The sequence below is a fragment of the Caretta caretta genome, chromosome 3 (assembly GCF_965140235.1).
Source record: "Caretta caretta isolate rCarCar2 chromosome 3, rCarCar1.hap1, whole genome shotgun sequence".
Classification (NCBI taxonomy): Eukaryota; Metazoa; Chordata; order Testudines; family Cheloniidae; genus Caretta; species Caretta caretta.
In genome coordinates, this window is record NC_134208.1 from 72,344,732 (window position 1) to 72,370,015 (window position 25,284).

The window sequence follows — 25,284 nt, forward strand, 5'->3', positions numbered from 1 at the left end:
CATTCTTTTGGCATTTTTACTTTATATTTTACTGTGCAAAGAAATTCACCGATAATGTCCATTTTTCCTTTTCCCTTGACAAACTAATTTCTTGTTTTCAAGTTCCTGAAAGCTCAGAACCATGAACTTGGCTTCAGTTTGTTTGAATACTGAAAGTTATGTAATCAAGCAAAGCCCCACCACAATAATGAGGGCTCCCTTAGAGCCATAGTTGTGAATATTTTGGAGTGACAAAGTCGGTTAACCACGTGTTAGCAAGAGCTAACACCTAACTTGTACCAGCTAGTACCCATGACTTTCTATTCAGCTGTGCACGCACTAACCCACCATTAAGGTATGTAACAGGCCAAATGACCACATCACACCTGAAGCCGGGGGCTGTTGTCCGGGCTTCCGGAGGAAGGGTAGCAGTTATGGGTAGTGTGTGTGTCGGGGGGGGGGGGGGGGGGCGGGGGGGGGGGAAGGGAGGAAAGGAGGTCAGAAGCTGCTGCAAAAAGGTGGGTGGGGGTCAGTGTGGTGCTGCTGACTCATCCCCTGGGAATGTAAGTGCAGAAGGCTTTAAAAGGGGCACGCCTGGGCATTAGAAACCCCTTCTCCATGCAGCAGGCAAAGCAGCATCCACCCTCCCTCCCCCTGAGATGGCAAATATCAGGTTTGGCTAGGACCTGCTATGGGCATTGAGCTGGGTTGCTGGGAAGGAATTTTCCCCTCTCCACCAGATTGGCCGAGGTGGAGTGGGTTCTCTTTATTTATTTATTTATTTATTTATGTTTGTTTGCCTTCCCCACAGTGGGTTTCAGGGAGGACCTATTCTGTTGAAGAGGAAAGAGGGTTAGGCTATGTGTCACAACTCATTATGTAAGTGTGGCGAGGATGTCCAGTGCAGATTCTCCATAGAGAAGGCATCCAGTGATTGGATAAATGGCCTGGTAAAGGACTTAAGAAGGAGGTGTTGTTTCAAGGAACGGAATGGGGTGGGGGCTGCTATGATTGGTACAGCAGAGAGCCAACCCCCCTTTCTTACAGCTCACCTTAACCCTCTTACGAGACGGGCGAGATGATGGTAAAGTCTCAGCCATGGGTTGGCTGAAGCACCTGGATGGAAAATGAAAGGGGGGACTGGTGGCAGCCTCTGGGCCATTATTGAATGAAGATGATGTTGTCTGCACTGTATACTTTTATCCGCTGGGTAGTCCCAGACATCTAATAATAAATTAGTGGCCTGATTATCAAGTGGCTCCTGTCCTTCTTTCAGTATTGTTGAACAACTCCTCCATAGGTTGGAGTGTACTAACTGAATGTGAGACAGGTAGCAACATTGCAATGGACCAGGAAAGGAAAGCAGAGTATAGTCACAATAAGATGATGAAATATTTCTCTTGGTAAACACACCAGTGCATGGGAACCAGTACATTAAATCCTTAAATTTACTTTGCCTGAAAACTGACATGATCTCTGATTTTAATGGAGAGTAAACTGAGAACAATGGTTGACTGAGTGATCCACACTGAAATTCATTTGTAACTGAGGAAAAAAAAAACAGGGCCAGGGATGTATGGGGTGATTTTCTAATACATACAGTAGTATAAAGTAGTGATTCTCAACCAGAGGTCTGGGGCCCCCTAGGGGGCCTCGAGGAGGTTCCAGGGGGGATCTCCAACAGGGCCAGCATTAGACTCACTGGGGACCAGGGCACAAAGCCAAAGTCCCACTGCTTGGAACTGAATACCATGTCCCTGAGCCCCACCACCTGGGGCTGAAGCCTGAGCCATGTAGCTTCATGGGGGCCCCTGTGGCATGGGGCCCCAGACAACTGCCCTGCTTCTTACCCTCTAACGCTGACTCTGGCTTTTATACGCAGAAAACCAGTTATTGTGGCACATGTGGGCTGTGGAGTTTTTATAGCCTGTTGGCAGGGGAGGGGAGCTCAGAAAGAAAAAGGTTGAGAGCCTCTGACAAAGTAGTATAACGGCAGGGCAGAGATGCAGGTGTATTCTGGATCAAAACACAATTACATCCTGATGGAACCCTAGAAAAATAAAGGGTTGGCTGCTTCTCTGACTTACACTACTGCAAATTAAGAGTCATTCTACTGAAAGAGTAATTCTATACTTGAAAATCAGTGCAAGAGAGATCAGGCCCACAGATACTAGAAGTACTGATGGCATGAAAATAACTGTTAAAAATGCTATTAAGTTGCATTAAGTATTTTGGAAATTTTGATTTTCCCCTCACCAAACAAACATTTCTCTTATAAAATTGGGGTTTTTTTTTGCATGGGCTCCGAGGTAGTCATATTTCCCAATATCTCCATATTGCCAAAAGATATAAGGAAATTATGTACAAATAGGCTTTATGCAATAATGGATAAGATGCTTGGATAAGCAATTAAAAGGGTGGCTGCTTATTCAGATGTACCTGAACCTCGTTAGTGTGTCTCTTAGGAGATAGATTTTTTTAAATGTTTCCTTCACTTCTTGGTTCCTACCAAGTATAAAATCCAGAAGAAAAGTCTTTCAAAATGCAGAGATTAAAAAAAAACAAAAAACAAACAAACAAAAAAAAAACACCTCAGGGCTTGTCACATGCAGCAATGTGCACCACAAGGGGGTAAACTGTAGCGTGTTCTAAAATGTTGCACTCTCCCTGCGCCATGAAAACCTTGGTGACATGCTCTACACAAGGTACCAGGATGACATCAAAGTGTACTAGGTACTTTATAGAATGTGTCAGCAGGGTCTACACAGGGCAATTAAAGTGCTCTACAATTTACACACCTCTGGTGAGTACCAGATACAGAAGTCCTTGGAGCTTTTTAGATCACCAAAACGGGAGCAGAGTTCTGCTCGAAGGTTTGTGTATATTTTATCCTATCTGACTCAGCCAACTCTAATTTGTATGCCCAGACTAGAACAAATTTAATAACATGATAGACAGAAAATGGACCTTGGGCTAGAATATTATCCTACGAGATCAACTTGATTAATTCTAGCATCTTCTAAAAAAGTAGTTAATGTCAGACACACTAGGATTAAATTCTTATTGCTGTAATGTTTACTAGTTTAAAGATGTTAATTTCAGATTTTGAGTTTTAATCCAAGTAGAGAAGATCCAACAGACTCCCGCAGCAGAACTGCACAAATTGAACCATGTATCTTCAGTAACAGATAAACCGAAGAAAAATATCAGGAATAGTATCTATAGGAAGAATTGACTGTACAGAGATTGGTTTTCAAACTCTTCCCTGAGAACCCAATATCTTTGCAACAGCAATAAGACTAATATTAGGTAAAAATTATTGAATGTCACAATGTTTATTATTTTGGTATTTAATTTCAATGTAAATATTGTGTTATTTATGTTCATGACTACTGGCACAACTAAAGATAGTTTAGCAACTTCTTTAGAAAAGAAGCTTATGAGCCATCTAATCCAACCAGGTTTTATAATATAGGTTTATAGACTTGATCTTCATCTGTTATAATTCAGCATAGTTTCAATGAAGGCCTTTGAGAGCTGCGCCAGTTCACACTAGCTGAGGATCTTAACTCCTACAGGATTCTCACCCGGGAATATCCAAATTCAATTCTATTCTGTATAGGTTCTTATACCACACTCATCACCAGAATGTCTGAGTGCCTGTCCACAGTTTTAGGCAGTTTAGGCCCAGGTCACAGAGCACCCTGAAATTAGGGCCAAGACCTTGAACTTAATTCAATAGTGTATGGAAAGCCAGCATAGAAACAGGAGGACAGGTCTGATGTGCTTGTGGTTGTTTATGCTGCTGAGGAGACATGCTGCAGTGTTCTGTACTAGCTGGAATTTCCTAAGCACTACAGTCTTTATGGGAAGGTACACTGCATTGCGTAGTCCATCTGAGAATAGACAAAGCTGTGAATAACTGAGGCCAGGTCAACATCTGCCAGGGTGGGATACAGTCTCCAGCTGGAGAAGACAGAAAGCATTATTCATGGACTGAATCAACCAACTGTGGATGTGAACCTTCAATCAAAAGAGACTTCACCATGACTGCAAATTCTTTCCTCTGTCCACCAGCATCACCTTTAACTTGCTTGGCTTCAGCTTCAGCCAGCTGTACCTCATCCATGAGTTGATCATGTCTAAGCACTGTGCGGGCTTGGTGGAGTAGGGTGGTCATGTGTGGTGAGGAATACGTAGAGCTGGATGTCATCTGCATGTTTCTGCCACTTGAGTCCATGACATCCGACCAGTTCATCTACCCGGTGAATGTAGATGTTGAAAAGGACCAGAGAGAAAATTGTGGGATTCAACAAGTGAGGGGTCTGGTAGTGGAGGTTCAGTTTCTCAGTATTACTTGCTGGATGCATCCTTCCAAGTAGGACTCAAACCATTTTAGCACATTTCCCTGGACCCCTCCACCTCTCTCAGGTGAGACAGCAGAATCTCATGGTTGACAGTACTGAATGCTGCAGAGAGGTCCCGGAAGATGAGAATGGATGTCTTTGTCTTTCCTCTAACCACTGACAGGAGGAGATCATCCATCAGTACCAATAAAGAAGTTTCAGTTCCACATCCTGGCCTAGATACAGATTGTGCAAAGACTAGAATATTAACTTCAATTTCTCGAGCTTGTAGTTGGCTTCTGGAAAGCTTCTCCATGAACTTGCAAGGGTCTTCACAATTACTTTGTGTGTGTACGGGGAAAGATTGAGAGACAGAGAAAGATCACTTCAGTCAGGTCTCAGGTGAAATGTGCAAACAGCTAAAGAGCACATGGAAGATAGAAATACTTCACAAGCGTTTGGGACAGGAATTAATAGCTTATCCAATTGAATTTACAGGTATGCTAGACATAACTATTCAAACTAGAATTTGTTTATGACACTGGGCTTAACACCTGTAACCCTGAAAAGAATGCCAAGGCTACATTTGACAGGACTTTGGTTTTGTCTCTCATCTTAAAGGCAGCAACTCCAATGGCACAATTCCTTTTCTCATGAAGGGCTATGGGTTCAGTCAGTATGATACACAGATAAAGTAGTATCTGCTGAATCACCAACTTCTTTCAATACTCCGATTCTCACTGCAACTATTCTATTCAGTATGAGATATGGGGAGATAACTAGGGTGCTGTATTTACAGACCATGCAACATTCAAACTTTTCCATAATTTAGTCAGAAAAGCATCTCTCTTGACTATACCAAAAGCAATATTTTGCAGCCTACCATAGATATTGGTCTGAACACTGAAATATGTATTGGATAGATGCTGGTTAGTTAAGTAAGATCTCGTCTACAGTGAGAAGTTAATTTGGATTTAGGTAGGATATGAATTTAAAGCAGAATAACTCCCTATACAATTGCTTTTATTCCAGAATAAGAGTGTCTTATTCCAAATTAGTTTAATCCATTTCTGAAGCAGATTAAGCTAATGTGGAAGCAGAGGGTCCACACAAGGAGTTGATCAGGAATAGCTATTCCAGAACAAAACCCCATATACATTAGTCTTTAGTCTAAATAAGGGTAGAAAACAGAAGAATGGAAATTAAACTGCCAGGTTACAAAAATTCATAAAAACACAACAAATAAAACAATTTAAAAAGGTTTAAAAGCTGTACAATGTTATAGCCACCTCTTGGCAGATAACCTAAGATTTTGCTGATCTTGACAACATAACAAGGCAGTTAAAGGATACATTATTCTTGAAAACTGCAACAAGCTGTTACTAATCACCAAAGATTTCATAATCATGGGGAAAAAAACCCAAGAGAAATCCATTTTCCTTTTCTGTTTAAGTTGCCGAATGATAATATACAATAATGATAAAGATAATAAAGTGTAAGGGATAGGCACTGAAACCCAAGTTCTCAAATGTGGCCTCTAAGTTTGGATGCCTCAATTTCTGTGCCTCAAAGCCTGATTTTCAGAGATGCTGATCACCTACAACTTCAGTTCTAATCACTGATGAAAATCAGGCCCTAGGTATCAATAACGGGGCACTCAAAAATGGATGCACCCAAATTTACAGGCCAAATTTTAAACCCTTAGCCTAGATACTTTATTCTGTATCATATGGCAATTCTGCTAGGCAGGATCTTCAAGATCCACAGCTTTTTGGATCTTCCCCCAGGAGTTCAGTGCCATAGAACAACAATGATCTGCTGCTCTAGTAACTTTCTTACAATGGGATTAAAAACTTCCTCATTTTAACACCTGACTGTCCCAGTATACTTTAAGGCCCCACCCAGTGCTGAGCCATTAGCAGTACAGCATCTGAATAAAGCAGCTTTTCAGTTATCAGATATGGAAGCATTAGCAGCACCCAGTATACACACGCTCCCTTTAAAAGGCATTAGACCTGGACACCACTATTGGTATTTATACCAAGAAGTTCTAACACCAAGTAGTTTCTGTGCACTACACAGTTAGGCCAACCCTAAAAACACATTAATAAGACACACTCAGCATTCAGGTTCGTAAAGTTCTCTTATATGATTTATATGATTAAAGGGAAGGACTCATAAATGGTTTAATGCAACCCTTAAAGAGAGTTAAAAAATAAAGTCATCTAACTCTTCCCTGGATGTGAAGTAATGTTTTCTGGATATTTCTTTTTACTGACTCTAATATAATCCAAGCACTTTTCTTCCCACATACGGTAAAAAAAATCTGCTCAGGAAAACGAATGAAGTCAGAATAGAGCCTGATGTATATTTGGTATCAATAATGCAGAATTTACAAATCTTTAAAGGTTAACAAATGTAACATTCATTAATAAAAAACAAACAGGTAAAAAATCTTTGTTCTGGTTCTGAATTTGTATTGGAATTTGTAAACCCTATACAAACAACAAATATTTTAGGCTATTATAGGTTTTCACATCCATATTAAAACAGCAACATAAACTGTCAACATTGTTTATACATAAGTTTTCAACATTCTTAATGTGCACAATATCGTTCTTGTCTCTATTTCATAATACCCTGTTCACATGTAGCTCTAGGAAACCTACACAGTCTCAACTAGAGAGTTCTCTTCTCTATGTTCATCCTTTTAAAATAGATGGTCTCTAACAGCACATGCCCCATCTTTCTAAGTTACTGGAAAATAGCACCATCGTATTATAGGGAGTATATATCTGTGAAATTGGAGAATGGTAACAAGAGAGCTTTTCACAAATTTGCAGTGGTTAAAAGTTGTTGCCATCTGCTGGATATCCAGTGAGCTTTGAAATATGAGAGGAATATGGAATGAGGACAATGCAATGAGGGGACAACTGGTCTAGTAGTTAAAGCACTAGCTTGGGACCTGGGTTCAAGTTTCTGCTCTGCCCCAGACTTCCTGTGTGACTTTGGACAAGTCACCTAGTCACTGTGCCTCAGTTCTCCATCTGTTAAATGAGGATAATAGCACTTCCCTACCTCACGAGGGTTTTATGAGAAGAAATACACTAGAAATTGTGAGGAGCTCAGATACTGCTGTAATAGGAGCCATATAAGCATGACAGACAGACGGTCAGCTGGGCTGGTGTACACAAAACCACTATTACAACTAGTACCCTGACTTGTCTCAGCAGACAGGCCCAGCACAGAGTGTGCTTCAGGGATTAAGTATTTTAGGTTTCCACCAAACCGCGATGGAATCACACGGGTGAAAACAGCAAAGAGAAGCTTGTGTTGGTGTCCCTATTGTCTTAATTCTGCATATAAACACACGGTTTAATTCTTCAGGGTTGTCAATCTTGTACTTGTCAGAAGAAATATTTTTACCTTTATAAATACCCCAAAACATAAGCGTTAGTAGGTCTCATTTATCAAACTGAGGTGCAGTATTATTGACATTAATGATAAAACCATTATTATGTCCGTAGTCTCAAAATGTCCTTCAATACTTTTTAAAAAGACTAGCCCCAAACAACAAAACAACAACATCTAATGTCACAAAATTGTGGAACATTTAATCAAATTCATATAAGAGTCAGCCTCGTCTATGTTCTTTTTATCACTGCTAATCTCGACAAATATTAAACTATATTAAATTTACACCAACACTTTATTTTTGAGCTCTACTGGAATATATATGTTCACAACAGACAGTAAACAGATGTTTTGTGTGCTGAGAATGTTTGAGTGGCTGTGGTTTAAGGCACAATCTGTTACCACAGACCAGTTACTTCCAAAATGTGCTGCAAGAGATTTGTCTGTCTATGCTTCACATTTCTAATCACCTACATAAAAACTAAATATTTCATCCACTGTAACACTTACCGTTAAATTACTTTGGCTTAGTAAAATGGACTTGTAATTACTAATGCATTTGCTATAAATGGTTAATACTGTAATATGGCAAGAGTTTAAATAAATTAAAAATTGTATGTTTAAGTACTTCTACTGTGCAATTACTTTTGCTGATCCTCAATGTACTAATCTATAATTTTGCATAGAAAACTTACGACTAGATTTTCAAACTCTAGCCTGCATTTCAATGCAATTTGTGGGTCCAAGCAACTGTAGGCAGTTTTATGTCCACAATTTAGTGAGTAAATCAAATAATTAATAATCTAACTGGCAGAGTATGCACCTGCAAAATCATGAGCACAAAAATGAAGACCTGCTAAGGCTGAACTGAAAATGTGTCCCTTAATGGATTCCCTTGAAAAACTAAGATAAACATTCTCTGGAATTTTTAGTATCTTCAATTGCTTGTATATGCACTAACAAATCATATTGATAACACTATCAAATAGAACACACTAAGGAACCTTTTGTGTAGTTGAATATATTTTGGTGGAAGGTTTTTTTTTTAATTAAAAAAAACCTATCACCTGATCACAACCTACCAGTTTCAAGGTTGAAAGAGTAATGCAAATTAACATAGCTCCCCAATGACTGAGGCAGAATTTACATATTTTCACCTTCACTAACAACACTGCTTTGGTACCACATACATTGTTCTGCACTGTCATGATACATGACTTGTATTTAGAAATCTGACAGTTTAAGAATGGATCATACCATTACATTAAGTTGAATATATTTCTGTGCTGCAGAGGAGAAGATAAAGAGGTCTCTCTTAAAAAATAATGTTTTTGCTCCATCTTCTCACTTGACTTGTAAAACTGGTATAAAACTGTTGTACTTACCACACTGATAAAATTCTGTTTCCTTTGTTTCAAATACCAGGAGGAAAATTTCACTTTTTATTTAATATATACTTTAACTGCTTTCATATGCTATACTGAATACAATAGTTGGGTATAGCTCTACTGTATAAGCTTTAAGGCCTGCCCATAAGTGGGGTCATACAAGTACTGGAATTCTTTCAAATTTGATTTATAATCAGACTGATGTATTGGTCAGCCTTTGGAAGCTATTAATAAAGTTGAGGAACTTTAAAAATAATCTGTAGTGTGGGAGAAACACTATGCAGAAGATCACCATCAGAAAGGCCTGGGAGAACTAGCAGTTTGGTGAAGGGGGGAAAAAAGCAAAGACTAGAAATACACCAGTGAACTGGTCACAACCACTCCTGGGTCCCAAGGTGGTGTGATAGTAAAAGGTTTGTTGTGAGCAAAAGGCTACACAGCAGATGCTCGTATTAAAGGGTTTAACATATTTTGGAATAAACATTTGGGAGAATAAGGCGCAGTGTAATCCATTGTACATTGTGCACATTTGATAGCAAATTAGCCAAAATGCTTGCAATTAATTCTTGCCCATTTTCCTTTGCAGTGGCAAAGAAATAATGGGGACTTTGGGAACAGGTTTTTTATTATTCCCTCCCCTCCCATCCAACCCAGTGCTACATATTTTCCTTTCCTTGCAATCTTAGAGAAGCAGAGTCTACAATTTTGAGAAAGTTTGGAGTGAAAAATCTAATCAATGAGAAGCTAGCTTATGGTCAAGTCATTAACTTGACGTTCATTATGCCTTAATTACTGTCTTTTTAGTCTTCATACTGAGAAAGCCAGATTTCTCTTCGTCCACTCAGTGCTTATTGTAGGGTCTCTGAATAAAGAGGTTTGAAAAGCTATACTCTTATTGAAACTGCAAAGCAATTTAGCATTTGCCCCCTCACACTCTCTTTCACTCTCATCCCTCCCCTCCTCATTTTTGGATTTACTGTCCAAAATCAAGGGACAAGATGTATGCAATAAAAAATTAGGATTTTTTTCTTTATACTGCACACCTTTTTAATATAGTGTTCCATGATTTCTTAAGCAAAACTCAATGATTTCGTAAACATAATGGTCAGCTATATATTTACAGCCTGATTTTGCCACATCTGTTTTATGAAGCTGTAATTCACTTTAATGAGACTTACAGCAAAAATGAAAGTTATAAAATTGAGCTCAAAATCTGCAATCATTTTAGCTGCTATTTTACAACCTGCCTCATCTTATAACAGCAGTAGATGTAACGTTGCATCACCTCATACCAGCTCAGATACAGGCTATCGATCATATATACTCATATGCTTGAAAAACCTCTTGAGCTTTTTAATTACTTGGCAAATCAGCAGGAAGGTGACAGACGTGATATCTGAGTTTTAGGGACATCTATGGTATATAACATCCTAAGGCCTTTTCATACAAAAGATAAACAGCAGTGATTCTACATCAAGCCAAATTATTTGCCTACTGGGGGGGAGAGGAAGCAGGGGAGTGAAACGTGCAAGATCACTTTAATGTGACTGATGTTATTTTAGTACATTAGGTGAACTATTAACCACAACAAAAGAGGGCCCTAAATAAAGTGCCTACAAGGAGTAGTGGAGTACATCAATGCCTCAATTTTAAATCCACAATTCCAAGACTCACTTTTCTCCCATGGGAGACTGACCTAGAACAGTACAGAAAGAATCACAAGGACCAGGTTGCCAAAAAAAAAGGTGTCAAAATGATTAATGATTAAAAACAAAGTTCCAGAAACCGTACACTATTTTAAAAAAGTCACAATCACAAGATTTTTTGATAAGTGAATATATTTAAAAACAAAAACAAAGCACCACCTTAGGGCTAAATCGTGTTATCTGTGCAGAGCATGAAAGAATGGACTGCGTGCAGAGGAGTTATTTCAGGGTCGGACGGGGAGAGGCATGTGTAGGGGGAAGTAGGCTAGTCCTCTTTCCAGGCTTCAGTCAGTAGCTAAGCTACTCTGTGCATTCTACCACAGTCCTCAGGCTTCAGTAGACACTGATAATCACTAAGACTTCCCCACATAATTGTGGCGATATTCACCCAACACTGCTCTACAACTCTGCACACTAGAACTCAGGGTACCCCTATGGAGCTCTACTCTGCAGCAGGTAGGGGCTGCATTCAGGACCTTCTGGGGCTTTAGGGAAAGAACAAGGGCGGGGGGTGGGGGTAGGGAGGTGGTCTATGCAAGGCAGGATTTGCCTGTTATTGAATAGGGGAGGCCAAAAGCTGCAACTTAGGGAAAAAACTACAAATGCTCAATTTTAGTTTACGTTTTATAAACAACAAATTTGCAGGAAGACTGAGAATTTCAGTCTCTCAAAGTACTTTTATGGCCCCCCACACCTGAGTATTGAGCTCCACACAATCAATACTGGAGTTTTCTTTACAACTCCCCTTTGATGTAGGAAGGTTCTATAACCCCCATTCTTCACATGGAGAATGGCGGTGCAGAGAGATTAAATGACTTACCCAAAGTAACACAGAAAGTCTGTGGGACTGACTAATTTTTCACAGATCTCGTTGAATCTCAGTCCAATGCTTTAATCAGAAAACCATTTAGCTTCAGAGGCAGCAATAAAGGGACCAGATTGACTCCAAAGAGGTGCAGAGACAGTAGACAGCGAGAAAATCCTCATGCTACACACAGGTTCAAAATCTTTCACAGCCCAACCTGTCAGTGGGCCCTTCTCAGACTTTATTCTAAGTCTGCCTACTTCATACACGGTGCTTTTGAAAACAAGTAATATGCTGGAGATACAGAAAAATGAGAGTGCATGTACAAAAATTTGTTCACTCAAGATTAAATGTAACATTAAAATGATCAGTTTGTCACTAACCATAGTTGCTAAAAGAGATGGTAATTAAAGGGGGGGAAATTAAGAGCACCGAGAAAGCTATAACTATTTTTAGTTTTTCCTTGTTATGTTCAGTTAAGTGGACTGGTTTGGTTTTAGTGATTCACTAAGCAATGACTAAAGCTGTAGGAAATGTGTTTAAATGTTAGCTAACTGGACAGTAGTACATTTTAATTCTCTGTATCAACCATGTAATTCTCTTTATCAGTGAGAATTAGAGACACTAGGGTGTGATGTGGGTTAAACAATCGAAAGACCAGTTTTATCCCCTCACCCCCCCAAAATTGGATCCAGTTAAATTTTTTCAGACTTTAGATACTGAAGTTACATTTTCTATATGTAAACAATGTATTTTCAATAAGATTTCTGTGTACGGGGAACTCCTGATAAAATGAAAAAAAGATTTTTTCAAATAAAATAAGACTATTCTGATTGAAGAGACAATCTGATTTCTATTCAAAAAAGTCTTGAAACCAAAATTTAGAATATTTATTCTAAAAGTTTAATGGGGCGGGGGGGGGGGGAGGATTACAAGTTCCATTGCGTCTCTGTTAAACTCCCTATATGTTTTTAGGGGATTATGCTAAAGTTATTAAAACCGCCTGCTACAAATAATTTAAAAACTGCCAATAAGAACTGGTCTTTGACTTCAGAAATGTTGATACTTCCCAAATGCAGTTCTAAAACACAGTCCAAAACCTTGAGCCTTCTGGCCTTAAACTCTATGACTATGACCCCCTGGAAACCTTGAACTCTGGGGAAGATAGGAACTGGATATGAGCTAAGGAGCTTGGGTCACTCTAGTTAAAATATGAGCAAATAGAATTGGATTCCTTTTAATTAAAACTCAGATCAAATAATTTTCTTTTTCAAGATGGAAAAATAAACAGTTTTAGAAGCACTACGAAGTTTTTCACAAGACGGATATAGAATTTCCCCCATTAAAGTAGAAACCTAACTACAAGGTTTTAATTGTGCTCTTTTATTTATTCATTTTTACTCTGAAAGACTGTATTTTCTCCACAGCTTCCCACATTCTGTAGGTCTCTAGCACCTGAGTCCTTAGCTACTATTTCTAGGTAGCAATTAATAAGATATTAGAATAACCATCCTGACAAAAAATGTACATTAATCTGCTGGTTCAGGGCACAATGTTTCTTAAAACTCTATTTTTCACCCCACAGAGCAGTGAAACTCAAAATTAAACACAACTGCAATTCCTAATCTCATAGTGGTAGGAGGAATACTAATATGACCTCTGAATGCACCAATTACAAAGTAGACCTTTGGCTATGCTATGAACTCAATAAATTATTCAAGGACCAAAAAATATTTTTTTATACCTAGTTTCACTGCCTGCTGACTACTACTTCAAAGAGTGCATGGCTCTTGGGATTCTGCTATTTTAATCATTTGTGCTTCAGTCAGTATCTGCTACAGAGTTTAACTTCTGTAAACTCTAAAAGGCTTGATAGCATCAACCACAGCAATGAGCTACAGCAGTCCACAGAAAAGGAAAAATCTTACTGGATAAATTGTAAAGAAAATTTGGAGCACCCAAAATAGTGTTTCATGGCCTGTTTGGTTTAACAACAGGCCCAATGCCCATTCAAGCACACATAATTTAGAAGGTCTGCCTGCCTGCAATAAAGGCCGAAATTGGATACTTGGCGAGATTAATTACCTAGATAGGGCATGATAATGCAAGTCAAATGGGAATGTAATTAAAGTGCACCTTCCATGAAAATTATTCATTGCTAATGGATCAGGTGACAGATAAATCAAAAGGCATTTTTAAAAAAGAGCTACAGGTTAACTTGAGGCAGCCTTTCCTCTTTAGAAGCTACAATAACTGCAGACATTGAATTCAATTCACGCTGTCTTGCTCTCATCATAGTACTGTAAGACAAAAGAATAGATTGTAATGTAACCTCAAAGAAAGAGAAACCAATAGAAAAGTTATCAGGATTGTACCTGCAAACAAAAGGTCAACTAGAGTGGAACCAGTTGGCTGGCAGCTTTCAGATTAGTAGATCTCTCTACTTTTGTGCCATAATAGGAGACTGCAACCATAAAAGAAGGCAAGTGATGAATTAATAAGTTGACTAGTCCCTTGGGTACAATCTTTACAGATGAAAGACATGCTGTCGTAATCAAACAGGGTTATAAATTAGGTAAATCAAGTGGCACAAGTAGTATCTCACATTATTGCTATTTAATAAAGTCTTCTGAAATTTGTCATTAACTCTTTAACATCAATACATGTATTTACAGTCCAGAAACAACAACAGTAAAAGAAATAATGTTTTACAATAACAGGGCAGGTGATATTTCCCAATGGGATATTAATTCTAAAGAAGATCACTGCCTTTTACTTTTTACAGCCATAAGAATCCACTGTGGAATCCTGGCATGTCAAAAGCTCCTCTTGAGACACACTGAGGAAGGAGGATACATTGAAGTAAATGTATTTTTGAATGCAGAAGGAATACAAGATTTGGCCCTCATTTGGCCAGATTCTGCAAATCCATATATATTCATAAAGTCCTTGACTCAAACAGGACTACTGACATGAATAAACGTTTCCAAGATCTGTCTCTTTGTATAGACATTTAGAAAGAAAAACAGCAGGCTGATTTTAGATTTAATATCTGATGGTCAAAGAGTACTGGAACATGTAGCCCAGTTGTAACAGCAATTCCTCAGACTTATAAAAATGTATTTTCCTATTGATTGGTGTTGCACATTTACTTTATTTTACATTGTCTGTAAGATTAATATAATCCCACCATTAAATGCTGTCACCACAATGAGATTACTCACATGAGTAAAGTGAATAGGACTGTGGCTCATTCTATGTAACTTTTATAATAAAATAAATAATAGCAACCACTACCACCTCCACCATCATTTTACGGGGCTTGATCCAAAGCCCATGGAAAGCAATGGAAAGATTCCCATTGCCTTTAATGGGTTTTATAGCAAGACAATGTTCCTGAAACAGCAAGCTATCACATTACTTCTACAAAAAGTATATTCAAGATTTTCACAGACTTCCAGAAAGCATTATTGTATATTTAACAAATAGGTATTCTCTGTTCTAAAGGAGAACTCTGGGCCTTCTTAAAAAACAAAAAATTCACACATTATCCTTTATTTCCCCTTCTCATATAAAATTGAGAGATTAAAAAAAGAATGCAACTTTTGGCAATAGATGAATATTTTGTTCATGTTAAATGGTGCAACAGAAAGTTCAAATTCACCTGAAATTTAGTTTACTCGATCCCAAATTCAGCTTTTTAACTATAACACACTATCTGAGCTTGTCAAAAAGTTTTGAAATTGCAGGAGAGAAAGCAATACAAATAAGTCCAATCATTTGGGTGCTTTTTTAAAAAAAAAACTTTGAAATAATTTTTGGTTCAATAAAGCAATGTACCAAAATATATCTGTTATTGGGTTATTGATTAGGTATGCAATATCGTATGTAGTTCTATTTTCTTAATGGTTATTGATTACATTAAAAACACAAACAATTGACCCATTCTAATGAGAGATTGTTTTTTACCTCTGCCGACATGTTTTCATTTATAACTAGATCCCAACCAAGCTCTGAAGCAAAAACGTTTCTGTATGTCAGATTACCAAGCACCCATCTAGAGAACTGTCTGATATTTAGCCACCAGGACACTGCAATTAAGATTCATTCGTCCATTTCATCCCTGGCTCTGAGAAAATAATGAAACATCAGTGAAACAAGACAGAAGTTCACAGAAGGTGATTTAGCACCTTTCCAGTTGGAACACCTGTATCTGCTTTGTATTTTCCTTTCTGTGTTGCAGATTAACTAACCATCAGTTTCCTACTCTGTTTAAATGACACTATTTCTGACATTAGAGCTATCAAGAGTGAAAAACTGAACCAAGGAGAACGGCCTGATACCATTCCCATTGAAGGCAACGGGCATTTTGCCAATGTCTTCAGTGGAAGCAGGATTAGGCCTAAAAGAGTCATGCAGCAAACATACTAATATGAAATGATTCTGTTAACCATTAAATGGAAAAACTCAATTGTCAAGCTGTGTTGCAGTGGCTCAAGAGCATGAGTACCAACCTCAGGCTAGACTGTTAAGAACCAGGGCATACACCCCAAATTGGCTGTGAGTTCTATACTCAATTTCACCAACCAATTATCAAGTATAAACTCCATAGGCATTACACCAGCCTTAACACAGAGTCACAGACAGTCCCCTTGGGAATTCTGTCTTGCCACCCAGGTAAGCCTACCTTTGTGATACATGGCCCCTTACCTGAATAGTGTTGTTACTCCCAATCCCAAAGGACCAGTCACTTATCCCAGGTCAATTGCACCTTATATCTCACACCAAAGACAAAGCTTGTATCCAAACCTATAATAAACCTATCTAAAGATTTATTACATAGGAAAAAGAAATAAGAGTTATTTACATGGTTAAAGCATGCACACATATATGCCCACAAGTTCCAATCTTAAATTTCAAAAAGTAACAGAAGATTCTTTTTGCTGTAATAAGCAAGCTCTATATGTCTTTTGGGGCTAACCACGGCTAAGCACCATGGACCTTTTGCTTATGTCTAGTCATCCTTGCCTGCTCCCCCTCCCCCAAGTCCCAGCTGCATGAAGATACAGTTCCTCCTTGTTAGGAGTTATTTCCTTCTTCCATTCAGCTTTGAGCTGCAAACTCAGTCGATGAGAGGGATTCACTTCATGTGGGGAGAGCAGGACAGAGTAAAACAAAGTCTTTTTTCCTCTTTAATGTTGCACTATAGCCTGTCTGGTGTCAATAGGCCTTTCTTTTCAAGCAGGACATAACACCTTCTGAAGACCAGCATTTCACTCCAATGAATGTCTCTCTCCTGTCTGGTGATCTACACAGTAACACAGATTTACAATGTATACTCTGGGGAAATTCTGCACCATTGCACATGTACAGAATTTATGTCTCCCACCGATTTCTTTGTTTCACCACAGAAAAATGACTTTCTGATGGGGAAGCAAAGGAAAGCAACAAGACCAGGTATTTGACAAATAAAATTTGCAGAATTTTGCAGAATTTTAAAATACCGTGCACAGAATTTTTTGGCACAAAATGCCCTCAGGAGTAAATGCTCAAATATTACCTTACAATATGAGATACAGATGTTACAAGCCAGGCTAATGCATGAAGCAACTCACAAGCATTCAATGAAGTCTAAACATTAAACACATTCTTATAACTCTAATACTTACCTTTACAATACTAACACACAGGTGAGCCAGACTGGCTCCAGTTATGTATATGTCAGTGGAGACATGGCACCTTATCATGAGCTAGCACCTGGTCTGCCAATGTCACACTAATATTTAACAGGACTTTATTTGTTTCTGGAGGAAGGATAAGAAGGCATCCCAGTCTTGCCTGTGTTACTCTTCATAGGACATCAGATGCAAAAGAGTTGCTGAAAGTATTCAGTTTTCAGTTAAGATATGGTATGTGGAATATCAAGAGTTAAAAGAATGCACACAAAACATGTTTCATATTGAAAAATAAATGTTATTGTTCTAAGATGTCCCTCTGTCAAAGCTGTTTGCTTTCTTTGAGGGAGCTTTTCCCCATCATGGACACAACAAGCGCTGGGGGAAGGGGGGTGAGGAATAACGGATCCGCAAAAAGAAGTTAGAAAAAATATTCCTAGGCTTAAAATAATTTGAAAAATCATAATTTTCACTATAAATGATTATCTAGTTAAGACAAAACAGCCAGATAGGACTTGGCCATTAATAGTTGAAAATCAATTTCCTTTGCTGTCTCCTGACTTATTGCTGAGTGACTTGACATATTCCTAACTTGAAAATTTGCAAAGTACCTTAGGACAGCTCAACAGAAAGGCCACCTTATAATACAGAATTTTACTAAGGGACTAAGCCTATAGAATAATCAGGGATACAAAATTATCACCTTCTATATAGGTCTTTAAAAGACTTCAAAATGTCCTAGAATTTCAACTTCACTTGGGGTTTGTCCACACTGCCCCTCAGTTCATACTACAGTGATGTCAACGACATTGTGCACCAAAGTGCTGCACTATAACCTCCATGTAGATGTTGCATGTGCAAACTAAAGGTTCCTAGAATGCATTAACACAGTCCTCTTCAAACCAGACTACATTAATGCAAACTAGGAACATTGCATTACAGTGTAGCATTTTGGTGCACCCTTCTGTTCACATGCCTGTAGTCCTAACTGCAGAGCAGTGTAGATACAGTCTTAAAGATTATACAAAACAATTGCATATTAAAATTAAGATTAATTGTTTGCATCAAGATGGTAAATGTATGCTACGATCTGTAGTTGTGATGGTTGCCTCTCTATATTAAAGAAAGCTGGACTCTGAGCACCCCTGTTTATCGCTATTGTTAGAATTTTATTTTGTTGTTAATTCACATAGTGAAATTTGCTCTCTCTTTTAGGCGCTGATCCTCCTGCTGCTTGTGTTTAAAACTGAGGCCCCAGGGTCCAATCCTGCAAGATCTGAGTCTCATAATCCTCTTCCATTCAAGTAATCCCACTGACTTCATTAAGGATTAGTCTGCCTCATGTGAGTAAGAGTTTGCAAGATCAAGCTCTTAATTGTCATGGCAGCTTCACAAGAGGCAGAAATCTTTTTAGTGGCACCTAACATGGCTACAGTGTTTCTTAGCTGAAAGGCAGAATACAGACTTTCTCCAACTAAGGATACAAAATTCCAACTGCACACAAATGAGGTGCTTCTTTTTAAAAAGCTAGATGCAGCCCACTCACAACTTTAAAATATCTAATGCTTATGGTCAGTATTTTTGCTCATACATGTCTATGCTGATATTATTAGACCAATCAGCTGCCTTCAATACCATTTATCACAAAGTGGTGTTGTCTCATCTGCAGACCTCAGAGGGAGATGATTGGGCTGCTTCCAGAGGCTTCATTCTTTTCTCTTGGAGAGATCTCAGTGGGCAGTTGTGGACAAAAACTCCTCTTCCTGAAGAGCAATCAAGTGCCGCAGGGTGTCATTCTGTCACCCTCATTCAAAGCATATATGGGGTCACTAGGAGTCTTTGCAAGGAGTCATGGGGTGCAGTCTTATCAGTATGCCGAGGACACCCAACTGTATGTCTCTATCTCATACAATTTGGGCAATGTGGTTCAGGGCCTCAGTCAATATCTAGCTGAGGCTGGGGACTAGATCAGAGGCAGCTGGTTGAAGCTCAGATCACACAAGATCAAAGTGATAACAGTGGGTTGGGGAAGCAATCAATTGCTGGCAGAGGTACTATCAGACCCTTTAATTTAGGGAATGTGTCAGGCATTGGTCACCACAGTTCCCAGCCAAGGGATGATTCTAGACCTCCCGCTGCTGTTAGATAAGCACATTACAGCAGGAGCCAGATCAGCTTTGTACCATCTGTTCCTTGCCTGGAGGTTGCCATATTTTATTTTTAGATGGGGAACTTTCCAGCATTATCCATTCTTTTCTCCCTCAAGATTAGACTATTACAATGTACTCTAGAGACCAAAGTTAAAGCAGAATGTAGCAGCACTCCTACCGAGCAGGGCCTCTCTCTGGGAATACTTGACACTAGTGCTCTGGATCCCTGCCTATTGGTGCCCTCAAGTGTTGGTTTTGACTTATAAAGCCCTAAACTGGCTGAGACCTGGCTTCCTGAGAGACCACCTGAGAGGTGCTCAAAATGGATTGCCCCCATTTAAAACATAGAAGGCCACCAAAAAAACATTCTTGGTGAGGGCCCCAGGCCTTCAGAACTTGCTCCCCATCTTGGTTCAAGGTAGCCTGAACTTGACAACTTCTGGGCAAGCAGGAAGAAAGCTGAGCCTATGTTCCTGAAGAAGGGAGAACGGGGAAGGGGAGAGGGAGGGTTCTGTTGCTCTGATTGAACGGCTAGCTACAATTATCTGTATATATTTATTTAATACTACTGGCTGTCTTTATGAATATGTATTGCAGATGGATAATCATTAGTATTGGTCTCATTAATCATTGGGGCACCTCGAGTTTTATCTATTGCATCTTTTTATTGTTGCTTATATCTAAAGAAAAAATGAATAAAACAAATATTTTATACTCTTATTCACATTTTAGCCATTCATATATCATATCTATTTATATAAAACTAAATATTTAAATACTCAAGTTAATTATCCTTATTTTAAAGACATCCCTACATATGCATATACTGAATAAAATGTCCCTTTGTTCAGTTAGTAGTAAATATCTTAAAAACCATGTACTATTATGATTAAATAAATAGCCTTTTAGGGCATTTTAAAACACTGATTATGTGTCATTAACTTTCTTGTCTACTTATCTCTTTTTTTAGTACTTTCTCAAAAATTAATGAAACCTTAGCAAAGGCTCAAAAGATATTAAATATGTAACCTACAATTAATTAATTAATATGTTATGGTTCTGACGGGAATTGAGATAAAGGTCCACAAACCAACTTGGAATGCCACACATAGAAGGGCAGAATGTAGCCCTAAAACTCTTTACTTGATTTATCCCACGGGCCTTTATGGATATGTCTACACTACAATTAAAACACCTGCAGCTCACCCATGTCGGCTGACACAGGTTTGCGGGGCTCGGGCTGCAGAGCTGTAAAATTGCAGTCTACATATTTGGGCTTCAGCTAAAGCCTGAGCTCCAGGACCCCGCAAGGAGGGAAAAGTGAGACAGCTCAGACTCCAGCCCAAGCCCGAAAATCTACATCCCAGTTTTACAGTCCAAGCCCTGTGATTGTTTAATTGCACTGTACACATACCCTGTATGATACAAAAGAGTACAATATTCCTTCTTTCTTGCTAATCAGATCGCAACTAAAGAAACTTAGTTACACCAGTGACTGTCCGGAGCAATTCGACTGAAGGCTTCTGGAGAAAGAAGTAATTTCAATACATTGGTTCTGAAATGCTATCACTCAGTTCTTTATTTCATATACATGATTCTGTCTAAGTCTACAAATATTTACACACCAGTGGGTATATGGAACTCGCTGGGACAACAGTGTGCAACAAAAGTCCTCATATATGTCTAAGTGTTTGGAGGATATAGCGCTAAGGAAGAGAAATGGAAAACAGAAAATTATAGTTATAGGGCTATATCCTGGGAGGTCTGCCACGGACTTCAACAGACCTGAAAAAATTTGTCCTACAGAGACCAGGAAATATAGTCTGAGCCCAGGAGAAAACGAGAGCAGAAAATACTTTAAAATGTTGGTTGTGTATGTGTATCAGAGAGAGAGAGAGAGAGAGATGGGATGAAGAAGGGGGGCATCCCCAAACTGTGGTTCTATAAGGATTTTTCATCATTTTTTAATTAATAAATTATTTGGATTTGCATGCAATTAGCTCATAACCACGCCTTTAAAAATCTGTTAATACTGAAGTGACTTGAGATAAGTGGCCAGCGTTGTTTGTGGTATGCTTTGACAAGAATCCTTAACAGTTTAAGGACAAACAGGCAGTGCATTATAGAGAGAGCTTTAAGTTACAAATTTCATTTAAGCCTGTTTTGTTTTGTGGGTTGATATCTCAGTTTTAACAGCTTACCATAAAGGGACATAAAATGTAGTTTATTGTACATTACAACTTAGTGCATTTGAATCAGTCACACAATAGCAGGATTTCTATGCTGTTATCATCAGCATGATTTAGTTGACTTGTGTTCACATGCGGGTGCAGTTATGTAACACTTAGCTCAGACAAATGTCTCTGCTCTTGCTCTTCTCTAGTCTGCTGTAGTTAATGACCAAATATTGTTAAAAATTGGGACACTAATTATCTGCTGTCGACATGCTATGGATAATTAAGAATTGCTCACACTGAAGCCATGCTAATTGTTTTTCACAGGTCTCCTTCTTCTGTCCTTGTGTCCTCAAAAAGGCAAGCAGCTACAGGTTTGTACAAACATCTCTGTCACGTACATTGTCACAGAACATACATCATTCTTTCTGGCTCATCCCCAATTAATTTTGCTGGCTTGCAGCAATTATCTCTCCCTTTGTGACTGACCTCCTGGTAAATGGAGTGCAGGATGGCTGAATAATTTTTTCCTGTGGATTTTACTATTCCGTTGAACCTTGTTGGCCGCCCACAATAGAATACAATGAACTTAAGTCATGAAGTATTTGAAATTGAAACAATGTAGAAACTGTATTTTAGCAATTGTAATTGACAGCTCTAAAAAGTCAAGTCTTGATTATGTTCTCTCATTTACCCTATTACTTGGATCAGTTATTTAAAGCTGTTAATGATCCTCCTGGATCAATGTCTTTTGCTTGTAGCTATAATTTACTGCATTGGTGGATTAGTACAGATGTTTTCATAGATGGCTCTGCATCATTCCACCAGATTGCTTGTCTGCATCAAATTTGCTTCCATTCATCACTAATGAAGCAAAGAAGATAATCAGCATCTAGTATCTTAAAATTAAATACCGAATACAGGATAACAGTTTTATTGTTCTCAATTTGCAGCTTCCCACCGTGGCTTTCTCAGATTGCCCACAGATTTTGCCCTAGAACTAGATCCAATTATATATTTTGACTTTACCAGTGAGAATTTATAATAGAAATGCATATTTATACAAAATTAGTTCAACCAATAAAAGAAACACCAATATCACTGCACTATCCAGTAAAGAATGTGTATTGAGTCTGATAGCTTGGAGAAAAGCACTGGGAGAAAACTGTCCATGTGAGGTCTTGAACACCTGCTTTTTGGATCCAAAAGCAGCAGATTTATCTAATCTTAATATATCTTTTTTTTTCTATAATACTCATCACTCGGCGCTCATGAAAGCAGAGGATGAAGAAATGATGATATAGCCCCTCTGCCTTCCAGAAAACATTTACTCTCTCTCTCAACATGGACTCAAGCATTTTCACTTCTGGATCCCTTGCCAAAACATTTTTTTCTATGAAGTTGCACCTCTGCTGCCACTTAAGCAAGAAGAGTTTAACTTTAAGCAGCGACAGCGCTATTATTATTACTATTATGAATCATTTATAATATGCTACGGCTAATCAGGACTAGACCTCATTGAGCTAAGTGTTAGATAAACACACTTGGATCTGCTTTTTAAGAACTAGATGATGGGACGGAACATCCTCACGAGAGTTGTCTGAACATCACCTTAACAAAGCACTCTACCCAAAGCACTCTCAAACCATTGCCTCATTGCACATTTGGCCTACAAACCATGCCCGCTGTGACAAATTCATCACAGCGGGCATCCATTAAATAGGCATCAATGTGAGGAATCTGTCCCTCCTAGAACTTGTAGACTTAGTGTTCTCCCAGAACTCGACAAGGTGTTCTGCATAAGCTGAGCAGAAAAGGTCTCAGAAGGTATCCCAGCACACAGATACTCTCTCATTTAAGCTTAATGTAAAAACTCCTTATCCCTCTGTGAACCATCTTCTTTTCTTTACTGACAGACTTCCATAGAGACCATTACAGTACACTGCCTCTATCATCACATTGTTTATTATGTAGAGATGTTACATTTAAAGAAATTTTAAGTCACTACATAGAAGCTCAATTATGCTTTCAGACACGAGAGCGCTTATGCATTTGCAATAGTATATTTCAGCAGTAGTGTTCATTTGCTTATATAAGAGTGACTGTGAGCTTTTACTATTAAAAAAAAAACTACAACCCCTCTCCCCCCCCCCCCAATACCAAGGATGTGATATAAACCTACAAAACTCAGGAAATTCTGGGTCAAAAAACATTTCACATCATCTTTAACCACAATTATAATCAAGCACTGCTCTTAAAACTCTGTTTTTACTAGGCAAAAAACATGAGTGAAACATTTTAATTCTAAATTTTCCAGTACTTCAGTTAGCTCTTTGAAATCATGTTAACATAGTATCTTGAGTTTAGTATAATTCAAACACAATAAACCAAAATATTTATATATTATATTATATTGATAATACTTTAAGTTCCCATTGTTTTTTTCCACTGGTAAATTCAAAATACCTTGCAAATCCTGAGACGTAAATCCTTAAAACGAAGGATAGGCTAAGTATTATTATTTCTATTTTACAGATGAGGCTACTGAGGCAAAGGAACTAAATGTAAATACTCAGGCCACACAGGAAGTCTGCTGCAGAACCCAGAATACAACCCAAATCTCTAGTTTCCCAGCCCTCTATTTTCTCCACTATACTATTTTTCCTCAATAATTAGGTATAAATATAACCACTACAATGCTTTAGCTAATATGACACAGGTCCTATAGAACTTCAACATTTCAGAATAAGTACTTCTATACAGCTCATGATCATTGATATATAATTTATTTACATAATGATGCAGGTGCACACATGTGTAAAACATTCCAAGCAAGTAAGAGTCATCACTTGAGCCCCTGACTTATTCTATGGCCTTAGGCACCTACTTGGACTGCTCCATCCCTGCACTCCCAGTGGCTCATTATAGCCTAAGTGAGACAGGCAGAAAAGGAGGTGGGGTCATGACTTTACTGCCAGAAACATTAGCCTATGGAACTGCTACCTTCTTACAAAGGAGATCGTAAGCTGCACTGGGATGTGGTCACTGATTCTGTATTTGATGAGCCTGCCTTGGTTTTGCACATTTCACTGTGGTGAGATAGACTTCTACAGAACTCAGAGTTAATGTGAGATGCTGGTGAATTTACCAACCACCTGATTGAAAGGGATAATCTGATTTGCTCCAGCAACAGTTAGGAGACCACATACACACACACAAATCCATCAGATCCATAAGTCTCTGAGGCTGAGAGAAAAAAAAAAAAAAAGAATGACTGTGGTGCTGAAGTAGGCATGGAATAGTGTCTCTGTATTGAAATGGAGGAACTCATGTAAGGCCCAACAACAGCAGTAGCTGAGTATCTGTAATTTAATAAGTATCTGCAATGATCAATAATGCACAGACTCCAAACAGCAGCACTAATATCAACTCAGGCATGTTCTCGCTTATATAACCAAATAGTCTATATGTCAACAAAGCTAGACACATTTTGGTCCTGCCCAAGGAACACAAAAAATGGCCAAATACTTAAATAAGCTCATTTCCACAGCTGGCCACTTTGTGCATTAAAAGAAGGCTGAAAATAACATAGCTACTTCCTAAATCAGTAGGTAGATCATGGATTAATTAGATGGAACCACCCAAAA

At 38.5% G+C, this 25,284-nt stretch overlaps 1 protein-coding gene across 8 annotated transcripts in view; it reads right to left on the minus strand.

Moving 5' to 3' along the window:
• The window catches only part of EPHA7 (EPH receptor A7), a 181,628-nt gene that overhangs the window by 81,209 nt on the left and 75,135 nt on the right, over window positions 1-25,284 (minus strand). Inside the window, exon 6 of one of the 8 annotated variants that reach the window (XM_048844988.2) lies at window positions 3,360-4,666. The exons of the other annotated variants lie outside the window; for them this stretch is intronic. Within the exon in view, the coding sequence (XP_048700945.2) occupies window positions 4,584-4,666 (83 nt within the window). The 3' untranslated portion in view covers window positions 3,360-4,583. Of the gene's footprint in view, window positions 1-3,359; window positions 4,667-25,284 lie in introns of those variants that run through there. 8 annotated transcript variants of the gene reach the window in all.